Source organism: Cavia porcellus, unplaced genomic scaffold (genome assembly GCF_034190915.1).
Source record: "Cavia porcellus strain 051 isolate PalLab524CR breed Dunkin Hartley unplaced genomic scaffold, mCavPor4.1 scaffold_12, whole genome shotgun sequence".
In the NCBI taxonomy this organism is placed as follows: Eukaryota; Metazoa; Chordata; class Mammalia; order Rodentia; family Caviidae; genus Cavia; species Cavia porcellus.
Window position 1 is genome coordinate 55,638,495 of NW_026947495.1, and position 26,590 is coordinate 55,665,084.

Sequence of the window (26,590 nt, forward strand, 5' to 3'; positions counted from 1 at the left end):
TTCTTATACTCTCTAAATCATGGAGGAGCCACATACTGGTTTTTGTAGGAACTGAATCCACAGAATTTGTGTTCTGTGACAAATTTTTGTCATTCAAGTTATGAAACAAATTAACCATGTTTAAAACTGCCTATGCCAACAATGGGGAAAATAAAAGAAAAATATACTCAGGATAAAAAGGTAGTAAGCCCTTTTCTGTAAGCCCAAAACAACTACTAGTTCTTTTGTCCCTTTAGACTGCTTGAGAGTAATCTGTCCAGAAATTCACCCCATAATTCTTGGGAAGCCCTACCACCTTCTCTGCTCCAGCTTCCTCTGACTGAGCTCCAGAGACGTAGTGGTGATGACTTGCAGTGAATCTTCCATCTGCTGCTTCTCAGGCCTTGACCTGGGCTTGTTTAGAGATGTCCTTATACATCACCTCTTACCTCTACTCTGATTCTATTATGATTTAAAATCCAGTCATTTTTCCTATCGGGCTGAGGCATGACTCAGTGGAGGCTCTGGGCACTTAAGCTCTCTTTACTTGTGTTTATATACTGGAATTCCCTGGGTAGCTAAGGTAGTTCTGATTTAATTGTTCTAGAGTATGGTCAGGGATTGTGGCATTTGATAACTCTCCAGATGATTCTACTGTTCAGCAATGAATATGACAATGCAAATCTGAGTCAAGATTTGTTATCTCAGTAAGAACCACTTCCCCTCTTCCTTTCAGATCTGAAGCTAATCCTCTGCCCACATCCCTTGGTCCTTCCTCTGAGCACAAAGCCTTTCTGCTCTGTTCATGCAATCATTTCTCTTCAGATGCCTACTGCCATCAAATAATAGAACAGTGGATTGTGCAGAACAAAAAGAAAGCAGGGGCTTAAAGAATTCATGGTGAAAACATAAATACTAGTCAGCCAAACATCCTATTTAAGGCTCCTCTAGCAAATATAGTTAACATTTTTGTTAATGGTAACCATATTAAAATGATGAGTTGTTGTATATAGATGTTATATTAGAATATTAAGAATAAAGAATAGAATTATAGAAATCAACCAAAGGTCTATTAAAACATTTAAATTAAGCTATACGATTAGAATAAAAGTAGACCAAATGAATTAATAATTGTATCATTTTATTAGATAAATATACGGTGAAAAGTAGGATTCAATTATTGTGGCCTTTCATTAAAATTCTATTTTCTTAAAATTATATTATCTACGTACTTAATGATATTTATATGCCAATAACATTATTTTGTCAAAAACAAAGAATATTATTTATTTGGAAAGTAAAAAAACTTATTAAATAATGCAATAGTGATGCTCAGAGTCATTTCACTTTTTACATAACTTAACCACTGTTCAGACGTTCCCTGGGATACAGGGTGTGCTCATAAAATATAATAAGTCTTCTCAGATCTACTAACATACTACTTTATAGCCACACACTGTAACTCTCAACTTCTGCTGTCCTCAAATGAAGTTGATGGTAATTGCTGTCTGCTGAAGCATAACCATAAAGTTTAAGTCACAGTCACTTTGTAATTTTCCATTCAACTTTTTGCTTCAGAGCCTGTGAGTGTAAGTGTCGTCCAGCTGGCACATAGATGGGTTCACAGGCCATTCTAATGAATCATTATAAAGGGAAACACATTCCCATTGCACACCGTGGGCACCTGCAGAAGGTTAGCATGAGTCTTTGGTGGAAATTTCATCTATGTGAAATACTGCAGTGTATATGCTGCACCAATTCAGTGTCAGTTCTTTTACTATTTTGAGGGGGGAAAAAAACCAAAATGAACTAATTTTCCTGAGAGCATCCATGGATTTAAGAACATTAACAAATGAAGAGTTCTTGACCCTTTTTCCTCAGGAATCCATGACCTCAGAGAGTGGTACAAATACCCAGAACTAAGTTGTAAGCACAGACTCAAGTGCTTCGAATAATCCTGTTCTAGTTGGTTTCTTTCTATGACTTATCTTAGTCATTGTTCGTAATCAGAGTGGTGCGAACAGTGTTTACCCCATTAGAGTTCCACTACTACAGTTTCTCTGCTCCTTAATGGCATTCTGGGCCTATTGTTTCTATAAACCTATTTGTTCTAGTAGAACATATTTTCAATTTCATTTAGAGAAGAAAAAGGCATTTATATCCTCCATTCCTTTAAAATACAATGCATTGAGACAGGGCCCCAGGTCCTAAAGGGAGTAACACCTGAATCCTTCCCCAAAGGCAAAGGATCTCAGCAAAGCAGCTCTTCCACATTTAAACAGATGATCTTAAGAAAGATTCAGTGTTGATAAAGATGTGAAATACAAACCTTTTGACATAATGAAATCTTGTGTCTGTTATGAGAAGGAAAGATAATTTTGAAAAGGTTGAAATAGAAGAGACATTTGTATTTCCTCTTCTCTCTGAAGGCTCATGGTAATTAAAATTAGAAATTACCTTTAATGTTATTATATTGAACATACTTCTCAAATTTAAACCTCGTATTTTCCACTATACTAATAAAATTAATTGTGTTTTCAAATTTTTATAATGGAATGGTAAGTCACAGAATTTTTAGTTTTTAGATACTTACTTTGAGACACCAGAGAAAATATAACAAAAGAAAACATTAACATTACAGATTCATTATGCTTATGGAACTTAGGGAAATCTGAGAAACATATTGTTCCGTGTCGTTCCTTTTATGAAAATGGATGTCCAATAAGTACCTGCCATCAGAGGATATTATTCGGTTATTTTTGGTTCTGGGTCACTATTTCTCAAAATAAATCCATTGTCAGATCTTTGAAAATGCCTGGGTTGTGTCAAGCTTGCCTATTCTTCAGGGTATTCATGTAGAATATAATTTGCATAATTAAAAACAAATTATCATGCTAAAAAAACCTGAAGAAGCGGAAAGCTGAGAAAGGGAAGTGACACTAAGAGGTTCTGTCCTGAGAGTTACACTGTTGGAGAAAAGTGTTTCAGAAATTCTTAGATTTTTTTCTTGCTTCTTCACAAATCTTGGCATCACAGAAGGAGTAAGTGTATATCTTCTCACAACTTATTCTGCATCCCTCTCTACCAAGTGGTCTAGGAAGTAAGCTGTTCGTTGGTTTAGGAAGGAGAGGAAGCTATTTCATTCACCCTATCAGAGGAACAGGGAATATATCCAGATTAACAGGAGAAGTTACACAGCTTTGATTTTTCTTATCCTTGAGTAAATAAATACCAGTGCCCTCTATGGACATCAGTAAATCTTACTATAGCATTTGAAACTGATTCCTTGTCCATGGGGTATCAATCATGTAACTGAATACAGCAGTACAATATATTGTAATGTTTAAAAGTATTTGGAGGAGATTTTTGGAATTTCGGTGACGTCAGTACTTTACTTCAATTCATGAGTCTCTTTTCATAAACTTTTTGCACCCTCATTCTAGAAATTAAACAAGTAGAATCCCACCAAGTACATTTCCTTCTTCCCCACCCCTTTCAATAGAAAAGGCTTTCACTCTTCCCCACAAGTTATTTTCCTGCCTTTCCTCTTAATACAAGCCTTTCGTTAGTGTACAGAGATGAAAATAATAGGAGCATTATGTTTATCTTTCAAGTATATCACAAAATTCATGTTGAGCACTTACTACTTTAAAATGTTAAGTTTTGATTCTAAATATCTAACTGATGGGAATCCAGTTAATACACTGTAATCATGATACAACTTTGTCATTGAATTACATTTTGCACAGTATTTTTCTTCATATCTTCTTTATTAGTACACATCTGTAGAAAATAATGTGTGCATCCCTTATGAGGTGTTGGCACGTGTGCATAACACACCTTAATTTTTTTTTCAACACATTTCCCTTTTTTCTCTCCCTTCTCTCTTGATCCCTTAGCATTCCTCCGTAAAACCCATTTACTGCTTATGCTGAATGTAATTAATTTTTAGAAATCTACAGTGATAGAATTTTAAAGAAAATTGATGGCATTCAATGTGTTAGGCCTTATATATTCCTTAATACTTACCAACGTGCAATCGACAGTAGCTGTTTCTCTTTCATTGCTTTCCTGACCTCCATCATGTAGTTTTTAGAATTCTAAGTAAGACTGAAATCAGTTATGACTTGTTTGCTTGATTTTTCATTTCCATTGATGTCAAACTCCCTCCATAACCCAACAGTCTTGTCTTTACCTGAATCGCTTTCCACTCCTGAAGTTCTTGTAGCTACATTCACCATTGCTGTCAGAAATATCCTTTTGGTTTTCTCCATCTTTTCCTTACTTTAAAGAAAACCTTTATTTTAAAATAAGGATTGAAATATCCTCAAATTATTTTAAAATAGGGGTTAAAAATCTTTATTGTAAACAAAGCTCAGTTAATTCATTTCTGGTTGTAATTAACATGTGTCCTGAAATGCTTTGTTTGTGCAGATAATTTAGATCATCTGCACGAACAAATGAAATGCTTAGATCAGATTCAAATCTATTTTCTTCATTATTACTCATATTTTATTTAAGGATTTAAAATGTTATTCTTTCCAGTGAAAAAGACTTGTAGCCAGGAACATTGAGACAGACTGTGAAAGAAACAGGCAAATTTGAGTAATAAGAAATCTTCATGACACTCTTTGCCGGAAAACTGTGCTTTCTCAGAATCTTCTTACATGTCCTGGAAAACACACAAAAAATCAGACATTAAGTGTAATGTGTATTGAATTCTTTATTAACAAAAATGTATGGCATTGCATTTCTTGTGTTTTAAACTATCTTCCTTTGGATTAAGTAAACCTCAGTGTTCATGAATAACATTTTCTGAGCCACAATACTGAGGAATTTACTGTATTTTCTTTTTTCCTTTATTTTTTTCTTTTTTCATCTGAACTCCATTTAATCTCCACCCAAAAAGTTAGAAATATTCATCACGAAGAGAAGCTGCAAATATACACACAGTTCCCTAGCCTTCTTGTTATCTCACATCTGGACCTGTGAATCAAACGTCACTGACCGAACACCTCCATCTGAAACTCTGCATGAGAAGCTATTGACACAAGAAACACAAAATCAATATTGATGATGGGTGTTGACAGGAGAATAGCTACCTCTAGTTTCAGTTAATAACTATTCTGGAAGCAGAGATAGTATATACCACTGATGGCATGAGCGGTGGATGTGTCTGGCGCTCAGTGAAGCAGCAAGGGTGTGGTCCCCAGATGGTTCCACCATTCTGTTCTCCTCTATTATTCCACCCCCTCCTATTCTCTAAGTTTCCTTGGGTACACTCCCCTTCTCTGTCACCCAGTGTCCCTCTGATGAATCTTCTTTGCTGTTCAAATCAGTCAAATACTTAAAACTGCAAATTGTAACTGATTTAAAAAATAAATAATCGGTAAGTGTTAAGATTTTATTGTCAAGCCTGAAGTCATAAAATAATGCCTCTTATGAGAGGAATGAGTGCAACAAGCATCTTATAATAGTAGATCAGGGACCGTAGAAGAAGCCGCATTGTAGAAGTGATGTGATCACAAACTCACTCTCTGGCCCTCTTCAGAGAACATCCCCATGTCCCGCGGACCAGAATGGTTTGGAAGGATTGTGATATGTACAGGTTCCCTTATTCACTTTCTCTTTGGTTAAACTTCTCATTTATCTGGTAGACCAAGAAATATATGTATTTGAAATTGCTGCTTCCTTAGTTTCTAGACTTAACTTTGTAATGCAATGCTTTGGTAAAAATCGACAGACATCAGTGCAAACTACTCATATTCAATCTTCTTCTTCTTCTTCTTCTTCTTCTTTTTCTTCTTCTTCTTCTTCTTCTTCTTCTTCTTCTTCTTCTTCTTCTTCTTCTTCTTCTTCTTCTTCTTCTTCCCCTCCTCTTCCTCCTCCTCCCCCCCCACCCTGCGTTGGTTTCTAAATCCTAAATTATTAGAAAAATGTCTGGTACAAGGGTGCAGTAAACAAGCCAAGATGGTAATCACTAATGTAACACTGACGAGCCAGTTTTTTTTACACGTATTAACTTGTTTCTTCCTCACAATAACCTTCTAAGGTAGACACTACTATTTTTTTTTTCTTTTCTAAATGAAAATCAGACACATGGAAAACCTAAGTAACCCTTCCATGGAAGGTAGACAAAGGTGATATTAACCAGGAAGGCTGTCTCCGTACCTGTCCCTTATATTTATTTTTGTTTTTATTCTGATAATCAGTAAGTACCCATTATATACCAGGCACAAAAATTTAATAATGAAAATGACACTATTTTGCCATGAAGGAGCTTATTCTATCAGAAGCACAAACATGTAACAAATAATTACGTGTGAGGTGTAGTAGAAGCTACAATAGAAAATATAAATGAGGCTCTCTGGGAAATAAAGAAGTTGTGATAAAATTTAATCTGAATGAAAGATGGTCCAGAAGGACATCTTAGGGCAGAGAATACTTCAGCTGAGACTTGAAATAATTTCTCATGCGTACAGACTATAAGAATTTAGTGAAAGCACAACTTGTACAGAAGGTAAAACAGCATGATTTATTTGTGAATATAATGAAGAGTAATTGAGGCATGAAGGTGGAAATGTAGGCTCAAGTTGATAATAGAAGGAATTATAAGGCATGTTAAATAACTTTTACCTTATTCACAGATGATCAAGAACTATTTAAGAAACTTAAACTGAGGAGCAAGATGAATAGATATCCCTTTAAGAAACATGATTTTGACTGTGTAAGATTGATATAGAGGACATTAAGGGTAGATGGAAGAAGATAAATTAGGGGACTACTGAAATAGTTCAGATTAAGTATAAGAGAACTTAAATGGGTCAGAAGTTCTAGAGCAAAAAGAGTACTGTATTTAAATAGCATTCAACAGTATGTGCACAACTTAAAAATCAGCTGCCTGTTGCCACGAGAGAGGTAGAATGTTATTTCTCAGACCTAGTTTGTGCTCATTTATAGGAGATTCTTGTTAACTCTGGTTATTTTAGAGAATATTTTCTCTTCTTGTGCAAAATTTTTGTATATAATTTCACTGCTCTTAAGGTTTCAGCTTCTTTTCTTACACATTTAGACTTACTTATATCCAAGCTCATCTTTGATTTTAATATACTTTGTGTTAAATAGAAATATTATGTATGTAAAGATAACTTTAGCATATATCTACATAAAATTCTAGAAGGCACCTTTTATTTACTGAATATTCAGTGTTTTTTATGCAAGTTGCTGTTTTAGTGTGTCAAATCCTGTTATTTATGTAGCTAATGTTTTTGATGACCCCATTGAGAGTGCGACTTTTATATGCTCTTTTTATGAATCTTCAGCTGTTTTGGACTCTGAGATATGGCTCTATAAATAATAGCTTTAGAAAAGAAGAGGGCAAGGTTCTTCCAGCAGTGAAAGCTAATGTTTCTTATGTGGAATCCTCCCTTTCAAAAGACAAATGATTTTGTTTTCAACTAAGAACTTTGTATTAAAAATATCATCTGTTCTTTATAGCTAAAAATGACCAAAGCTTAGTTGCAGAAATTTATAAAATAAATTTGCATAATTCAGGATGTGTATATGCTTAGAATTTTTGTCACAAGGGAATATCATTAAGTAAGTAAGTATATATTTTGCATTTTGCACAACTAATGGAGTTAGATAAAATGAAGAACATTATTACAGAAACACAGAATGATAGTACCAATGCTTATCATAGTGCCACACAGCTAGCTGATGTTTGAGAACTGTTGACTGAAAACACACATCCTTAGGTGAATATATCTAAGGTCACTCGTATTTAAACATTCAGTGTTTTTAAAGGAAGAAGCATCTTAATTTTGTTTCAATGCTTTGCATCATTAGTCCCTTAAAATACAATGATCCTGCTAGTAAACTTCCAAAACTTTAGGTGAGACTTACACTGGGCCAAATACAACTAGAGATTTCACTCCTGTATGTACAGGGTCACACAATAAAATTCAGGTTTAAGTGTTCCTTAAGCCAGGTATGTAATCTCAGCACTTGAAAAGCTGAGCAGGAGGATTTCCATGAGTTCAAGGTCAACCTTGGCTACATAGCAAGTTCAAGGCCAGTTTAATCTACACAGGAAAGCTCTAACTCAAACTGACACTCTCAAAAATGTGTCCTGATATTTCTTTACCTTAAATTTTTTTCTCATTCGTATAAATTTAAAATAGGAATAAATGTTAGTTTTCATTGTCTTCATAGTCTCACAACTTCGTGTTTTGATGTGGCCATGTTCTGCCTAGTGCGTTCCACTGCTGCTTCCATAAGGTGCTGGGAAGCTTATCAGACTCACCACTCAACATTCAAAAGCAATTCACTGGCATAGGACTTAAATATAACTTGTTTAGTTCCACTAATATAGTTTATTTAAAAGGGCTGTTGGAAAATACATTTTCCTTGTTTAAATGCTTCTCTGTCTTCCTGGGAATGTTTTTTGCCTTTTTGTATTCATTGCTTTTTTGGCCTAGATGTTTTCCTCTACCTGGTGGTGCTTAGTGTCACTGTGCTGCCGAATTTTCCATAGACATTCTGATCATTTGAACCAGTATCAAGCAGCCTCTTTTTGAGCGCACTTTCTAAAGTGACTGACATCTCATTGCTCTAGACACCTGCTTCAGTACCTAACAATTACGAAAATGTGCAGTATCAAAAGTTCTCTGTCAAAGCTACAAAATAATCACAGGATGATATGGAAAAGTCTAAAATCCCTATTTTTAAAACAAGTTAGGAATCAAATAGTTTTCACAATGTTGGGGAAAAAGCTATTATGTTCCCATGCATTCCTTCCTTGACACTTCGTTAGGCCTCTGCTGTTCACTGGGAATCTAAATACTGTGAATGAATCTGCATGCAGTGGACTAAGAGCTCAGTCAAAGGAGCAGCTCTTATTAGTAAATGTTGATTGCACAATGTGGTGGGTAAAAAAATATAGAGCTGTGTATCGACAATCACAGAAATAGGAAAAAAGAAGCAGAAACCTCTCGAAGAAATCAGGAGATATTTAAAGGGAAAATAAGTTTTGAGCCACATTATTTAAAAAACAAAAAAAAAATATATATATATATATATGTATGTATATAGACACACACACACAAATGATGTAAAAAATTGAGTTAAAAACAAAGGTATGGCAGATTGTACACTGCAATCTTTAGTGCACATTAAAAAGAAATAAGTTTCAAAATGAAACTTTTTAAATGTATATAAATCAAATCCAATACCATGTACCATTCACCAATTTTATACCTATCATTTAAAAGAAATAACTAATTATTCTTTCAAACCTTTAATGGATTGGTATTTTTGCTATATTTTTGTGTTGTTTATGTCAGTTTGACAAATATGTAAATAATTTAACCATTTTGTTTTATTGATCATATTAGTAATGGGTAAATGTTCCAAATTACTGACACAGAGCATGAGTTTCTAATTTTCCCACTCTGCTGAAAAGCTATCATCTACCGTTCTGCCAGTCTTTTCTTTTTTTTTTTTTTTTTTAATTCAGGATTCTTCTAAGAATCACAATTATAGTAATTCATCATCTTGTAAATATAATTTTTAATTGTTTTCTAAAAATAACTTTTGTTTTTACTCATTGTATTCAAATGAGTATGCGTTTGCATTTTTACTCATAGAAACTTACAGTGATATTCCTAGGATGCTAGAAATCACAAACCAGCTAAGCAGATGTGATTTTCTGCACTAGAAAAACCTTAGATGTATGTGTCAGCAACCAACTTTTTGTAATATATTTAGCTAAAAAATGACTTGATACCAGATTGGTATGAACCATGCAAGCATCATAATATTGTATAGTAACTGTGCTTCATTTTCTCATTTAGATTTCAGTTACAGCATAAATATATTTTCTCCCTTTTGGTCACTTCCTGAGATGAAACACTGAGTCCAAGCATGATTTAGTAATTTGCCCAATACTGTAGTTTGCCTAGTACAGGAAGGAGTTAGTACTAATCCCTCATTTCTGGATACTGGTTAATCCACTTGCGAAAAGCATTTTGTTCCTTGCATTTTGGTCCATATTTCAACTTAATTTTAAGGAACTAATCTCATAAATCATTTCATGTGAATTTATATGTAATATTCTGACCAGAATTCTTTATTATATTTTATTTGTTTAATTTAACTTCTACCTGAGCATCATAATGATTCATCCTTTTCTATAACTATATCATCTATAGACACAAAAAATTTCTTCTGGGAAAAGAAAATCAGACCTAAAACCCAGATTATACTATTTGCAAAATGGGAAACAATAAAAGATAGTGACAAAATCTTGGACTATTTTAAGACAGATTTTATGTAAGTTACAGTAACCAGGGGGCAGTAAATTTGATGCATTGATGCTAACGTACCAAACTAGTGTAGCAATTACAGTTCTATTTAGTAATAGCACATAAATGCTGAAGTAGAAACTAACAACTATAAACAAAATTTATGCTCACTTGCACAGCTCATGTTGTGCCATCTCCGACAAGAAAACATATTTAGAGATTGTAGGCATAAATTGTTTTTACGTCAGTGGATACATACTAACCTCAAAGTGTTTGCTCCAGAAAAATGAAAATTTTAAGTGTATGTCAAAAATACACTTATTTACACTTTTCTACTCTAAATATTTTGCATTTGTTTTTCTCAGCAGAGGGATTCATGTCAATAACTCTACTCTCGTAGTATGATAATTAACAGCATGTGTCTGACATTCAAATTTCTCTGGGTACCAGAAAGCTTTAAAAAAAAAATAATTCCAACTTGGTGATAAATGGTTGATAATGTAAGAAACAGTGACCTGGAAAGCACATGCCTCAGCTGAAAGCCCAGCCACATTGTCTCAGCCAGATCATGCTGTCTTTGAACATGAAACCTGTATTGTCAGACATTCATTTTTAAAAGCAGGGGGAAATTCTGATTTTTGTCCATGTTTACAAATCCAAAATTTTAAAATCATTGCATAAATCAATCAAAATATTTCATTTGTCACAGCTGGTATTAGCATGTAGGCTGCTAGGCCAGGTATGAGCTTATAGAAGTGATCACAATACCCCTTAATAATACCGCTGTCTGTTCAAAAAGTACTTCTTATTTCTGAGTAGTTCATAGAATATTCTTATTATATCTACTGGGGGAAAGATTCATCACTGATAGGGAGCTGTCATTTGTATCCATGCATTTTTTTTCTATCCAGTCTTCAATGATATAATTATTCCCTCCAGCACAAGGCTACTATGCATTAACTAAAGTTTGATGCCGCAAACATGTTGTCATATAAAATGCTGATTCCTTGGACTTAATGGAAAGAACACGGATTATTTACTTTTATGTTCTTTCTTTAGAAAATAAAGTGTTTTGCTCATTATTTTACCACGAATACCTAGAACAGTCCTGGGAAAAAGAAGTTTGAATAGAATTAGTTGATTAATGAAAATGTTCTATTTTATCCATCCATACATTCGCTGTCCATTCAGTATATGAACTTTTATTTAGCATGAACTGTATGTCCAGCATATTATGAAACATTGCTATGTGTAAAGATCATTAACTAGAACTAGGAAACTATTTTTTTGAAAAAGTCAATGATCTTCAATTATATTCCACTAAGTATATCCTACATTTTAAAGAGGAATGCCAGATTTTGCATTTAATTCTTAGACTTTCAGAGAACACTTCACATTCTTTTATTAATTCTGCTTTCTAGAAAAGTGTAGTAAAATCAGATTATACTATATAATTTTAAATAAGTGACTGACTACTTCTTGGTTAATCAGACCTGTAACGTATTCTGTGACCCTTAAGCATGATTTTTCAACTTTATTGGATTAAGAAACACCTAATAAATTAATAGCCACACTCCTAGTTGTGTTTAGATGGGTCATGGAGGCATGACCTTGTATATTACGTATGATTTCTAGCTGGATTCTCTTTGGCACTGTTCCCTTCTCCTGCTTCCTGACCACTATGAACTAAGTTGCTTTGTTCAGCAGTTCCCTTCTCTCATGATGCTTCCTCTTCAGAGACAATTCAGCATGGACTGAATTCCTAAAACCATAACCAAATTAAACCTCTCCTCCCAGCGAGGGGACTGTAGCTAATACATATGCCAAATAATTCTGGAGGAAGGGAAAATTGTAGACTATATAGCTAGTATCAAAAAATACTAGTCAAGAGTTCATAAATTTGTACTTATTCTAGGTTTCATTAAGACTTAATAGTTTAGAAGTGTTTAACATATTGTAAAAAAAGTTAGCAATCTTAATTAGTACTCATGTTATACTGTTCTCACTTGATTATTCTTTGCTAACACATATTTTAAAATCATGTTTCAAAGCTAGTTTTGATTAGTCGCATAAGTATAAAGATAAAACTGAAGCTCCAACTTCAAATACATGTGTCTTTACAAAGAGATAGCTGCTCATACATTTATTTTTTCAGTAAGATGTTTAGCAGTTTTTCAACTGGTTGGTTATATCAATCCATCTCAAATTTATAGCAGAATTATATTCTGTAGAGAGAATAGAGATGGATAAACAAAATTATTAGGACCTCCAACTTTTCAATTTTGTGGGTCACCTATCTAATTTAACAAAAGTAATGCAGTGTGTTTTGTCAGATTTTTCTTTCTGGTACAAAATACTGATACTACAACTTTGAAAAGAGAGAGATTTATTTTACCTCAGTTTGTGAGATGTCAGCTCATGGTTGGCTGGCTCCAGGACCAACACATCATGGTAAAGAGTGTAACGGAGGAAACTGTTCACTTCACAACACCCAGGACGCAGGCAGCAGTTGGAAGCACACCCAACAAGGGGCCAGGAACCAGATAAGTCTGTAGGACCGCACCTCCATGACCTCTGTCCAAGCCCTACCTCTTAAAAGCCCATTCAGCTATCAATTACAAATGGGTTGACTCTTCCAATCCAATCACAACCCAGTCACTTCCACAGGAGTCCTTCTATCCAATCAAGTTGACAATCGCAATTAACCAGTACACTCTATATATGAAGATAAGGAGATGTCAGTATCATGATATGGCCTGTTTATAATTGCACTTATATGGTTTACTCAAAACCATATGCACTTAATATGGTTTACTCAAAATTTATATTACACATGACCCTAACAAAAAGGCTGAGATGTGGTGCTACTTATAATTTAGAACTGGTTATTTTTAGTGCACATGTATGGTATACTAGAGATTGAACGCAAGACATTTTCACTAACCTACATGCTCAGTCTTTCAATATCTTTAAACTTTTTTTTCCAATTCAGGGGATGGAACCCAGTTTCTTACTTACTAAATAGTGCTCTACAACGGAGCTATACTCCCAGTCTTTTATTGTTGTTTATGTTGTTCAGAGGCAGAACATCATCTCGCTAAGTTTCTAAAGGACCCAAGCTGTGTTCTAACTTGCAACACTGACTCAGACTCCTACAGTGCTAACATTATTGAAAAATACCACTCTACCTAGCTTAGTGTTATGTATTTAATTCAACTCTAGATGCATATTAATATTGGATGACCAATTTCAAGACAAGAATATCTTTCTGAAATATTAAGATGAGGCTTTGACACAAATTTTTTTTATGATTAAGAATTTATGTGTTCTATGTTGGTAGTATCATGGTGATCATGGCTGTCTTCCAAGCATTCACATGTTCTTTCTCATATGAAGTACATTAGTAGCATTTATTGCTTACTGAAGGTGGGAAGAATTATCTATGACCTAATCCCCATAATTTCTGAATGTGTTAAATTTTCTTACAAAGAGAAATTAATATTGCAAGCTAAATAAAGTTGCTCATCCACTGATTTTCCGACTGGAATATAATCCTGGATTGACTGAGTTGTTCCAGTGTAATCATGAAGGATTCTAAAATGGAAGAGGGAATCAGACAAATGACAGTTGGAAAATGTTCAGTGTGAAAAAGTGGGGGCCAGAAGAAAAGGAAGGAGAGCAGCCTAGAGTTACCAAAGACAAAGGAATGGGTCCTCCCTAAGATCCTCAGAATAAAACGAATAACCTCCTAACACTAATCAGCACCCAACGAGAACCATTCAGGGTTTCTGAACTACAGAAGTGTGAAATAAAATTATGCAGTTTCAAACAACTGAATTAGGAGTCTTTTGTCATGGCAACTAAGCAAACCGAGGAAGTTATTTTTCCCAAAAGTTTCTGTCACTGAAATTAATAAACCAGTTGAAAATTTCAAACTTAAGGCAGTTTTTTTTTAATCTGTTTATTTGTTTGCTTGCTTATTTTCAGGAGGTAATCCATAGCAGTCAAGAAATGAAAAGAAGTGAAGAAATTTCCAAAGCAAATGAGACTGATGTTCTTGAGAGAGAAATGGTAACTACTTAGAAAAACAATACTTTCCCAGTAGTTTTCAGAACTGTGTGCACATTCTAACTTATGGTCTTTCTATTTTATTGTCCTTTAAGTATTTACTGTCAATGCATACAACTGTTTCTTTCTCTACTTCTGAATCAAAATTTAACAAACAATAAAGCAGGCACTCAAAAAATATGACTATATTTCAAATACGTTTTATTATAATGAGTTCCTATATTAAAATAAATGATATAAGCTAAATTGACATCTCTCCATGTATTAGATGAAAATCACTGTAAAATGAAGATTATTATTTGTTGTACTCAAATCGCTGACTTCTTCGAAACAGCTGTTTAAATTTTCTTTAAACACAGGTCTCTCATCTTGAAAAGCACACAGAGCAAACAAACCAAGCTTCTCAGTTCAGTCAGTATGTCCAAGAAACAGGTAAGAGTCTAGTAACATTGGCCACATATCACTTTTCTCTCCGTGTTCCTGAGCTTGAATGAAGGACTTCCAAAGCCCAGTCTTTCCCAGCGAGTAACATTACCAACTCTAACTCATAGTTGCAAATGAGGAAGGCTAGTGTTCCTGCGTAGAAGTAGATTTTGCCAGGGATAATTAAATTCTGTACCTTTCTAAAGTAGCCCATTGCCCACTAGCCTATCAAATATGCATCCTAAAACCCCAACATGGCAAAGTAGTCACTTTGGTGTTTTTTAGGTTTTTTGTTTTGTTTTTAACCTCAGGAAGTTAAAGAAAATTTTGATGCTTATTAAGCTCTCTGAGAACACAATTACCTGGATTATATTAATTTCATAACAAATTTATGTACTAGTTTCCAGTTCTCCAACATGGAGATAGATTAGACTATGAGAAAAGTTCTATATTTTTGCAAGATTAAGCATAGTTATCTTGCTTATCAAAAATGAAAAAGCTCTGCTGCCCTGAAGATTTAATCGATCGCTAACCAAAACATTGTTTAAATGCCATAACTGTATCATTATTTTGTTCTGCATAAAGAAAGCCTTTGTCTATTCTTTTGTGTTTGTTTTATAATTTTTATTATTTTTGCCTGAACATAGAAATAGAATAGCTTATAGAAAATTTGGAAAGTACAGAGAAGCATTCATATTTTCCCCCATATTTCCTGCTACATTCTTAAATTACACAATAAAATAATGTTACAAGCATAAATTTTCCCCTTGAATTTTTTATATGTATTGGGGGAAGTTTCCCATAGCATCATAATTCAACTGAAGCATAATTTTTGTTCATTATATAATATCCCTGGTGTTTTCTTTGTTGTAGTCATTGACACACCTGATGATGAAGAGATGCCTAAGGTTTCAACTAAAATTTTAAAAGAGCAATTTGAAAAGTCTGCCCAGGAAAAGGTCCTCTACTCTGGCAAAGAGACAATGTACCCAGCTAAGGAGAGTAAGGTAATGTAATTTCTCTACATAGAAATGTATTAAGCATAAAATCAGACTTAAATGTGTAAACTCTTTCAATCAATAAACATTTGACCTTTTTTCAGCAACAACAGCAATCAAAAAAAAAAAAAAAATCCCGAACTATCATGTATTCTATTTCAAAAGGACCATTTTGATCTAAATAAGAAAAGAATTAGTATAATTTTTTTTCACTAGAGAAAATGAGGGAAAAAAAGATGTATACTGAGGAGTATGTAAACAGTAGATAAAGTAACAAAGTCAAATTGTAATGTCAGATGTCACTATGTTCTGTTTAAAATTCTCAGGAAAACAAAACAACCCTCAAAGGTACTTGAGGACTTTCACAATTTCTCTGTAGATTACTCAGCAGGTTACATTAGTAAAGGGGAGAAAAGTAAGAATATGTACAAATAGTCACAGATACATTGACTGGGTAATATAAGTTGTTTACATAGTAAAAATAGATCACAAGAACAAGTATCAAACATTGAATTCTACTCCTAAGTCTTTAGATGGAGTATTTATTTCACCTGTTTGTTTTGTTTTGTTTTGTTTTTTTCCCAATGAAGATATCACAGCAGAGTCCTGATTATGGACAGGTAAAAGGCTTTTTTTTTTTTGCAAGCTTTCACTACTACATTAATCTTCATAAGCTTCTTTTCCCCCTTAAAGATTGAAAGTGAATATGAAGAAATTATAAAGCCAACATCAGTTGTGGGTACCTCTTCCTCTTATGCTTCAACCAGCCAGAGGAAGGAAACATCAGTTTCAAGATACAGTGATCATAAAGCCACTTACTCAGCTCTGAGACAAGTTGATACCACTGCTCCAGGAGAGACCGAAGAATTTCCTCCTCCCCCGCCGGATGTACTTAAAACTCCAATAGATGTGACAGCTTTTTCTCAGTCCCCTGAACTCCCAAGCCCTCCTAGAAGACTACCAATCCCCAAAGATGTCTACTCCAAGCAAAGAAATTTGTATGAATTAAATCGTTTATATAAACACATCCATCCTGAGTTAAGAAAAAACTTGGAAAAAGATTATATTAGTGAGGTTTCTGAGATTGTTTCCAGTCAAAAGAACACAGGGAGCTCAGTTTCAGCAGATGTACAACATGCCCGGTATGTTTTTGAAAATACAAACGATAGCTCTCAAAGAGATCTGAACTCTCAAAGAGAATATTTGGAATGGGATGAAATTCTAAAAGGGGAGGTTCAGTCTATGAGATGGATCTTTGAGAATCAGCCATTAGATTCCATCAACAGTGGTTCTCCAGGCGAAAATAACAATGCCAAGGGCATTGCTGATCAAGAAATTATCGCTGGTGGTGATGTGAAGTATACAACATGGATGTTTGAAACTCAACCCATAGATACGCTGGGAGTTCATTCTCCTAGAGGTGGAGTAAATGCTGACAAAATTCCTGAGCTGGCCAGAGGCGATGTCTCCACAGCCCGGTGGATGTTTGAAACAAGGCCATTAGATTCTATGAATAAAATGCTCCAGAATCAAGAAGAATTAGCATCAACTATTACTAAGGACATAACTGGGGGAGATGTAAAGACTGTGAGATACATGTTTGAGACTCAACATCTGGATCAACTTGGACAACTTCATTCAGTAGATGAATTTAATTTACTGCAACTCAGGTCTGAACTTAAAGAAATTAAGGGAAACGTTAAGAGAAGTATAAAATATTTTGAAACCCAACCATTATATGTTATTAGGGATGGGTCAGGTCAAATTCTAGAAATCAAAACTGTTCACAGAGAAGATATTGAAAAGGGGGATGTAAGAACAGCACGTTGGCTGTTTGAAACACAGCCTCTCGACACAATTAGCAAGGACATCACAGAAATTAAAGTTGTCCGAGGGATATCCATGGAAGAAAGTGTCAAAGGTGGGGTGAGTAAAGCAAAGTGGTTATTTGAAACTCAACCTTTGGAAAAAATCAAAGAAGAGTCAGAAGATGTCATCACTGAAAAAGAAACAATCATAGGCACAGATGTCTCCAAAAAGTGTTGGATGTTTGAAACCCAGCCATTAGACGTTCTCAAAGAAACATCTGATGCAAATCCTGTATTAGCTGAAGAGATAATAGGGGGCGATGTACAAACCACCAAGCATCTATTTGAAACACTTCCAATAGAGGCCTTAAAAGATAGTCCTAATGTAGGAAAGCTTCAGAAAATCACCACCTCTGAAGAAGAAAAAGGTGATGTTAGGCACCAAAAATGGATTTTTGAAACCCAACCACTGGAAGAGATTAGAGAAGATAAAAAAGAATACACACGAACTGTGAAGCTTGAAGAAGTTGACAGGGGTGATGTCAGGAATTACACACACATCTTCGAATCAAACAATTTAATTAAATTTGATGCATCACATAAAATAGAAGTGGAAGGAGTCACAAGAGGTGCTGTGGAGTTAAATAAATCTCTCTTTGAGACTATGCCATTGTATGCCATTCAAGATCACCTTGGAAAATACCATCAAGTAAAGACAGTCCAGCAAGAAGAAATCCTAAGAGGTGATGTGCGGAGCTGCAGATGGCTTTTTGAAACAAGACCTATTGACCAGTTTGATGAGAGCCTTCTTAAATTTCAGATAATTAGAGGAATATCTGCACAAGAAATACAGAGTGGAAATGTTAAGTCAGCTAAATGGTTGTTTGAAACCCAACCTCTTGATTCAATTAAATACTTTAGTAATATGGGAGAAACAGAAAATAAATCTGAACAAGCAACAGATACTGTTAAAGGGGATGTCAAAACCTGTAAATGGCTATTTGAAACCCAGCCAATGGACTCTCTTTATGAAAAAGTTTCATTACTGACTGAAAGTGAAGAAATTCATAAGGGAGATGTCAAAACCTGTACATGGCTCTTTGAGACTCAGCCACTTGATACCATAAAAGATAACTTTGAAACAACAGTCACCTTGCAAACTGTAAAACAGGAGGAAATTCAGGGTGGTGATGTTCGTACAGCATGTCTTCTTTTTGAGACAGAAAATTTGGACAGCATACAAGGAGAGGAAGGGAAGGAAACCAAGACTGTAGAGATGGATATCCAACCTGGGGATGTCTCCAGCATGAGGTACAAATTTGAAAATCAATCCTTAGATTCTATAAGTTCCAGTTCAGAGGAAGTTTTGAAAAAGATCAAGACACTAAAAGCTGAAGATATTCAGAAAGGCAATGTCTTAAATTGTAGGTGGCTCTTCGAAAACCATCCAATTGACATGATAAAAGAAAGCCAAGAAAGTGAGGCATTAGTAAAGACAGTGACAGACATCAAAGGTGGGGATGTGAGAAGAGGATGCTTTATCTTTGAGACTTTTTCTTTAGATGAGATTAAAGAAGAGTGTGACCTTATCAGCACCAAGAAAATAAGTACTGAAGAAGTCGTAAAGGGTGATGTAAAAAGCTACACAATGCTTTTTGAAACCCAGCCACTCTATGCAATTCAAGATCGAGAAGGGTATTTTCATGAAGTAACAACAGTTAAAAAAGAAGAGGTAATTCATGGAGATGTACGAGGAACAAGGTGGCTTTTTGAAACAAAACCACTAGACTCAATTAATGAATCACAAACCGTGTATATTATTAAATCTGTTACACAAGAAGACATTCAGAAGGGGGATGTTAGTTCTGTCAGATACAGATTTGAAACACAGCCACTAGATCAAATTTCAGAAGAATCACGTAAAATTGTGTCCACTGTTGACCACATTCAAGGTGGCAATGTGAAGATAAGCAAACAATTTTTTGAGTCTGAAAATTTGGGGATGAACAATTGCGTAAGAACTGTAAGTATCAATGAAATACAAAAAGGCAATGTTAAAACATCTACATGGCTATTTGAAACTCACACTGTAGAAGAATTGAGAGGAGAAGGGTCAGAATATGAAAATATCAAGACAGTTACCCAGGAAGATGTACAGAAGGGAGATGTTAAACAGGCAATATGGCTATTTGAAAACCAAACTTTGGATTCAATTAAAGATGCAGATGAAAGCATCACAAAAATTGCCAAGGAAGAAATCCCAGCTTCCGATGTCAAGACTACCACATGGCTCTTTGAAACAACACCTATTCATGAATTCAATGAAAATAGAGTTGAGAAGGTAGAAATTATTGGCAAGAGCATTAAAGAAACCTTGAAAGAGCTTTACTCTCAAAAAGTGATTGAGGTTCCTGGAATTATCATTGAAGCTGATGAAGTTGGTAACGTCCGAATGGCTAAATATAAGCTAATGAACCAAGCATCTCCCGAGATACAAAAAGAAGAAGTTATCAGGGCTGATCTTGGAAATATAATGATGAACTTACTTTCCAAAAAAGACTGCACCAAAAAAGAGATCATGGTTAGTGAAGAGGAGAAGGGAAATGTTAACTTGACTAAAACTCAGTTGTTAAACAGATCAGCTGAATTTCGTGCTGAAAAAGAGGAGGTAGTAAAAGGTGATGTGCAAGAAGCAATTAAAAAACTGTTCACAGAGGAGAGATCTGCCAAGAAAGGCATTTTAATCCAGGAGGATGAAAGAGGAGACATTAATATGACCATCTATTGTCTTCTTCATGAAAATGCTGGCGATACAGTTAAGCATGAAGAAGTAATAGGAGGTGATGTAAGACGTACCATTCATAATTTGTTGTCTTCCACATCAAACAGCGAAGTATCTGAGAGGGCTAAAATTGATGCCTCTGAGAGAGGAAACGTTCAGTTTTTCACAACGTGCATAGAGACTGGAGCTTTAGAGTATCTCAAACAACTTCAGACAGGGCAACATGAAGCACCAGCAGCTAGGAAGAAAGAAAGAGAAGAAGAAATAATTGGTGTTGATGTGGAGCACACAAAATGGTTGCTAAACAAAAGGCAGTCGCAGGTTGAACGTACTGTGAATGAAACAGACATCATTCCAGGAGATGTGCGTAATACAGCAAAAGTTTTTATGACAGAGTCTCCCAGTACATCTTATAAGACAAACAAAGAAGAAATTATAAAAGGGGACTTGAAATCAACACTAAATTCTCTCAGTCAGGCCGTAAGTGAGACAATAGTGACTAAAACAGAAAAAATAAAAGGCGACATGCAGGCTACGCTCAAGTCACTTAAAGAGTCAACGCAACAATGGAAAGAACCTAATCAACCTGATGCCATCCCTGGTGATATTGATAAAACAATTGAATGCCTTGAAAAGGCTACAAATACAAGGACTGAAATTCTTAAAAAGGAGCTTATACGAGATGATCTTGAAATGACTTTAAGGTCTTTGAAAGAAGCACAAAGAGGTTTCAAAGAGGTAGATAAAGAAGGCAAAATTAAAGAAGATGTTTATGCAGAAACTACAGGATTTTCAGAAAAGCAGGAAACAAAGATTCATAAGGGTGCTGTCCAGAAGGCCAAAGAAAGCATTATTCAGCCAAGGCCAGGGCCACTTGACCAAGATACTCTCTATCAAACTGAAGGTAAATCTCATTATGGAACTTCCACAAAAGAAAGTCATCCAAAAGCCCCCAAATGCACTGTAAAAATTGTCATAGATCGTGAACAAAATAATGATGGGCTTGAGAAAAACCTTAGAAAACTTTCTAATTCATACCATGAAAGTACGAGAAATGTGTTGGAAACAGGTGACAGATTGAATGTCTGGACTGGTACTACCAAAGAACAGCAGCTTAGAGATGTATACATGAGTGGGCAATTAACTTCAACGATGTCCATGAAGGAAAATCTAACAACTAGGGAACCAGAGACAATGAGGCAGCCAAAGAAGGGAGACAGCTCAAAATCTACCCAATCAATTGATAAAACACTTGGAAAGCACCAGATTCAAAGCTGTGAACTGAGAAATGACCATCAGAAGACTGACGCTTTCCATGTAGAGAGTCCTAAAAAGAGCAAAAATATTAAAGTACCAATGGAGATGCAAAGTCCTACATCCAGTAGCTCCAAGCATCCAGTTAACGTGCAAGTTGGAGAAACATCTGAAATTACAAAAGGTTTCCAGAAGCAAACAATGCTAAAGCAAGAAATGCAATATTCTAAAAAGGATATGAAGAAAGATATCATGAACTTTCATCCTTTTCCTGTAGATCAAAACATATCCAATGTAACAGAAGAGAAAATCTCTGAAAAAAGTAGCAATAAATTCAAAGCAACTGACAAAAAGCAGAAAACTGATGTTTATCTGGAAAGCCAGGACTTTTTAATGAAGACAAATACTTCTAAAGACTTAAAAATGGCAATGGAAAAGTCATTTAATCCAGTCAATTTTAACCCTGAGAATAATATGAGAGAAAGTGAATGCTCCCTTCCACCTCCATCTCCTCCTCCTCCTCCACCTTCCAATGCATCATCTGAAATTGAATTTCCTCTTCCTCCTCCACCTCCTTCAATCCTGTTTCCTGAAAAAAATGAATTTCAGCCTCTGCCATCCCCCGAGAAAATAAGGGCTGAATTCAAAAGCTGCCCAAGCCTCCCTCTTCCTTCACCACCAGGAGATGAGAAATCTGAAAGAGAATGTGCATCCGAGTTTCTACCACCTCCACCTCCTCTAACTCCACTTCAAAAATCAGCGCATCTTCTTTCCTCCTCTGTTCCAGAAAAACACAGCAAAACATTCATCCAACAGTATTCTCAAAAAGAAGCCGCAAGCTCTCAGCAAACTTATTCTCATGCTAAAGTCCTAACAAGAAAATCACCACCTCCCACATTGCCCAAGCCTAAATTTCTCAAGCTAAACAAAGATAAAAACAATCAACTTTCTTCTAAAGGTGAAGTGGGAAGCTCCCTATCAAATATGGAATATAAAACTATTCCCTTAAAGCATCAGGAAAGAACAATGGTGACAACTAGCAGGGAGCACATGGACAGCAAGCAGGATATGGTGAGAAAAAGTCTTGATGAAAGAACACAGATATCTATTGATTCTACCAAGTCTCTCGCCCAGACCATTCCAGAAACTTCAGCACTCAAGGGAGAACAGAAAGTACCTCTCATAAAATCTCACTCGTTTCCAGAAAGTTCAAGTCAACAGAGTCCAAAACCTTACATGAGAAAGTTTAAGACACCTTTAATGATTGCAGAAGAAAAATACAGACAACAAAGGGAAGAGCTTGAAAAACAGAGAAAGGAAAGTTCTCGGTACAACACAGTCAAAATAGAAAGCCCAAATCAAAAGATAACAGAGTTGGAAAAGGAAATGCTGTCAGAAAAAACAAACAAGGAAATACCCCCACCCAGAATGGATTCAGAGCTCAGTGTGGGCCAACCTAACCCAGATGCTCAGGTTGCAAGACTGTGCTCTGACAAAGAACTTTCTACAACAACAGCAATGTCAGTCACTACCAATAGACACCAGCATGTTCTAGCAGCCTCTAAAGACAAAAACAACATGAAAAAGGAAGTTTTACAGAGCTCAAAGGATATTAAACAATCTAAATCAGCTTTTGAAATTAACCAGAGTCACCAAGAATATAGTGCACACCAAACACAACAGAAGTGTGTGGAGCAGTTGAACTTGCATCAAAGCAAATCAGCTTCCCCAAGTTTCAAAGTTAAAACCATCAAACTCCAAACTCTAGATCAGACATTGAATAAAGCAGACCAGAGCTTCGAAAGCCATGTGAAACAATCTGTAGTTGATACTCAAACCATTACCAAACAACAGTATCAAGACACTGAGACAACTGAAGCAAACACGGAATATAATAATAAGCAATCTGTGACTGAACGTTTTTATCAACCACCCAAGGAGAAAAGAGTGACAATACAAATGCCTACAGAGTCTGCAGAAAAGAGACATGAAAATAAGTTCAAGATAGTTCCTGAGAAGCAAAGAGAATGTAGGGAATCTGACAGAGAGAAACTTCTAGGGAGTGAATTAAAAAATCATGGATCATCAATAATCAATCCAAAAGAGGAAAAATTCATAGTTGAAAGAAAGCAAGAACATTCGACTAATCAGTCAGCACTAAAGGTAGTCAAGCCAGAGGTTGCTGATGCACATCTAGATTCACAGACTAAGAATTTTCAGCAAAGCTACACACAGACTTTTGAAAGTGGAGTTGAACATAAACAATTGTCCCAGCCGTATTATAGTCTGCAGGAAAAGAAATGTCTCAGAGATAAGGACATACAACAGAAACAAGCCTTTTCCAGTACTAAAGATTCAGGGCAAGAGATTTCACAGAACAAATCTTCATTTTCCTCTGTGAAAGAATCTCAGCAGGGTGATGGAAAATGTGCTGTAAATATATTGGAGTTCTTGAGAAAACGTGAAGAACTACAACAGATTTTGTCTAGAGTAAAACATTTTGAAACAGAGCCAAGTAAAAATGGCCTTAAAACATTTCAGACACTGCTAAATATTACTCCTGCATGGCTGATAAGTGAAGAAAAAAGAGAATATGGAGTTCGCATTGCCACAGAGAATAATTTAGAAAAAGTCAAAGAAGAAGTAACACATATCAAAACTCAAGCAGAGGATATGCTTGCATACTGTGAAAATATAATTCAAACAGTCATGAAAGCCTCCCAAACAGGAAGGCAGGGAAATAAATTTACCACTCTTAATGAAACATCATCAAAAGTTTCTAGTACTAATGCAAGCTGTGGTAAAAAGGTTGAACAGAAAGAAAATAAAATTGTAAAAGAAAAAACATTACACCACCAAGTAGCAACTCACAAGGAAGCAACTGCTAATGATTATGCAAAAACTCATCAAGAAATTAATGCAGAGGATAACAAGAGTTGTCCTCCCTCTTTAAAAAGTCGACCACCATCACCCACTTTTATCACAATTGAGTCTTCTGCCAGACGAACAGAAAACCCTCCTAAAGACGAGCTTTCTCAGTTCCCTGTAAAGGATAGTTGTGTGGAGACCCCACCAAGAAGACCCATATCACATGTGTCTAGAATTCACAGAGCAAACAGCTCGCCCTCTCCACCCAGGAGCCGCTCAGAACAACTTGCCAAGCTCAAAGACACCACTGCAAAATTATCTAGAGGAATCATCCCCTGTACACCAGTAAGCCCAGTTCCAGTTGCAGAGAAGAGGTCAGAGATCATCTTGTCTCCAGCATCGCTTCGTCGTCAAATTAAGATAGAAAGTCGTGATAGAGAGTCTCCGCCTACGATCACAATACCTGTAGGTATAAATCCTGTCAGCAGTGGTTCCTACAGAGAATCCATGAAAGCTCAGGAGGAAGTTAGGAAAGTAGAGAAAAGGGAAACGTATGTTCACCAAGATGGAGTGAATTCCATTAATGGCATAATGCCTGATACTGAAAGTTACGACGCAGTGGAAATCATCCACAAGGTGGAAGCGCCTCTCCTGTCTGAACGTCCCCAGAGATATGAAGCAGCCAATCAGACTGTTCAAATGGCTGAAAATTTTATGAATGACCACAAAAATGACATAAACAAATGGTTCAGAGAATTTGAAGACGGTCCAATTTTTGAAGCAAAATCACAAAGGAGGGTATATGCAAATGGAGATGTAAACCATAACATAAAGCAAGAAAGTCATATGTTTTGTAAGGAGGAATTTGGATCAACATCCTTAGAAAACACTAATTTTACAGACTTTTCTTACAAATATCCTGGAGAGCTCCGAGAACAAAACTCTGTTCAACAACCCAGAGTACACTCTGAAGCAAGGTCTCTAAGTGAACACTTCTCAGGCCTGGATGATTTTGAGAATCAAGTTGTTGGGTCAAAGGTAATATCCTCATCATCACACAGCTCAGAAATTGGCAAATCTGGCTTTGACTTCAAGCATGCCCCACCAACCTATGAAGATGTCATTGCTGGACATATTTTAGATATCTCTGATTCACCTAAAGAACTTAGGAAGAATTTTCAAAAGACATGGCAAGAGAGTGAAAGAGTCTTTAAAAGCCTCTATGCAGCCTCAGATGCTTCTGCAACCGGCATGAGAAGCACCATCCAGGAGGAATCTGCATTTACAACCGGTAAATGAGCTTGAAAAGTGTGAAGGAAGACTAACTCACTTAAAAGCATGTTCTGAACCCAACATGATTTACAGTGGAAATAACCAAATAGAATAACCCAAAACTAACAGCTTCCCCAGTGCACTTCCATCTTCTTTTACTATGCCTGATTTTTCATACTTTCTTTTCACAAAAGCATCTCTTACAGCATGATCCCCTTGTACTATGTGGGAATAATAAAAACTTTTATGTTGATTATTGGAAACTGTATTTGTCAAGGTAAACATAGGATGAGGCAGCAAACAATAATTATTGCAAAAATGTTTAAAATATTATCATTAGGTATGTATTAAATAATATATCACATTACTAATGGTTAAAAAAGTTATTATTTCATACAATTGTTTTAGATGATGCTGGATAACACTCTTTAGCTGGATACTGATGCCCTTTTAAATGCATTATTAAGAGATCACTGAATTAATTTCAGTATAATCTAGTAGTAATTCAAGAAGCAGTTTACATGCCACAATGTGTTTCAGCTTTTTATTTTCTTTTTCCAGTACCAGGAGGCTAACTCAAGGCCTTGCACTTGACGGGCAGGTGTTATACCATTGAGATATATTTCTGCTTTTTTTTCAAGGATTTTTATGCATCTGTATCTGTGATAAGAGTATACATAAAGAATTAGAGTTTTTATATATTTAATTATTATTACTGAATTAGAATTAGATTTTCTAATACTTTCTTACAACTGACTGTTTTACCTTTCTAAAAAGAAATGACAACTTCCATTGACCAGCTGGTCAGAAAGAACAACACATCTTAAAATTTGA

At 35.5% G+C, this 26,590-nt stretch overlaps 1 protein-coding gene across 1 annotated transcript in view; it reads left to right on the forward strand.

Moving 5' to 3' along the window:
- Window positions 1-26,590, forward strand: part of Xirp2 (xin actin binding repeat containing 2) — a 73,964-nt gene that overhangs the window by 40,432 nt on the left and 6,942 nt on the right. The window contains exons 4-7 of the mRNA XM_013142640.2: window positions 14,271-14,354; window positions 14,711-14,783; window positions 15,648-15,781; window positions 16,466-25,775. Of these exons, the coding sequence (XP_012998094.2) occupies window positions 14,271-14,354; window positions 14,711-14,783; window positions 15,648-15,781; window positions 16,466-25,775 (9,601 nt within the window). The remainder of the gene's footprint in view (window positions 1-14,270; window positions 14,355-14,710; window positions 14,784-15,647; window positions 15,782-16,465; window positions 25,776-26,590) is intronic.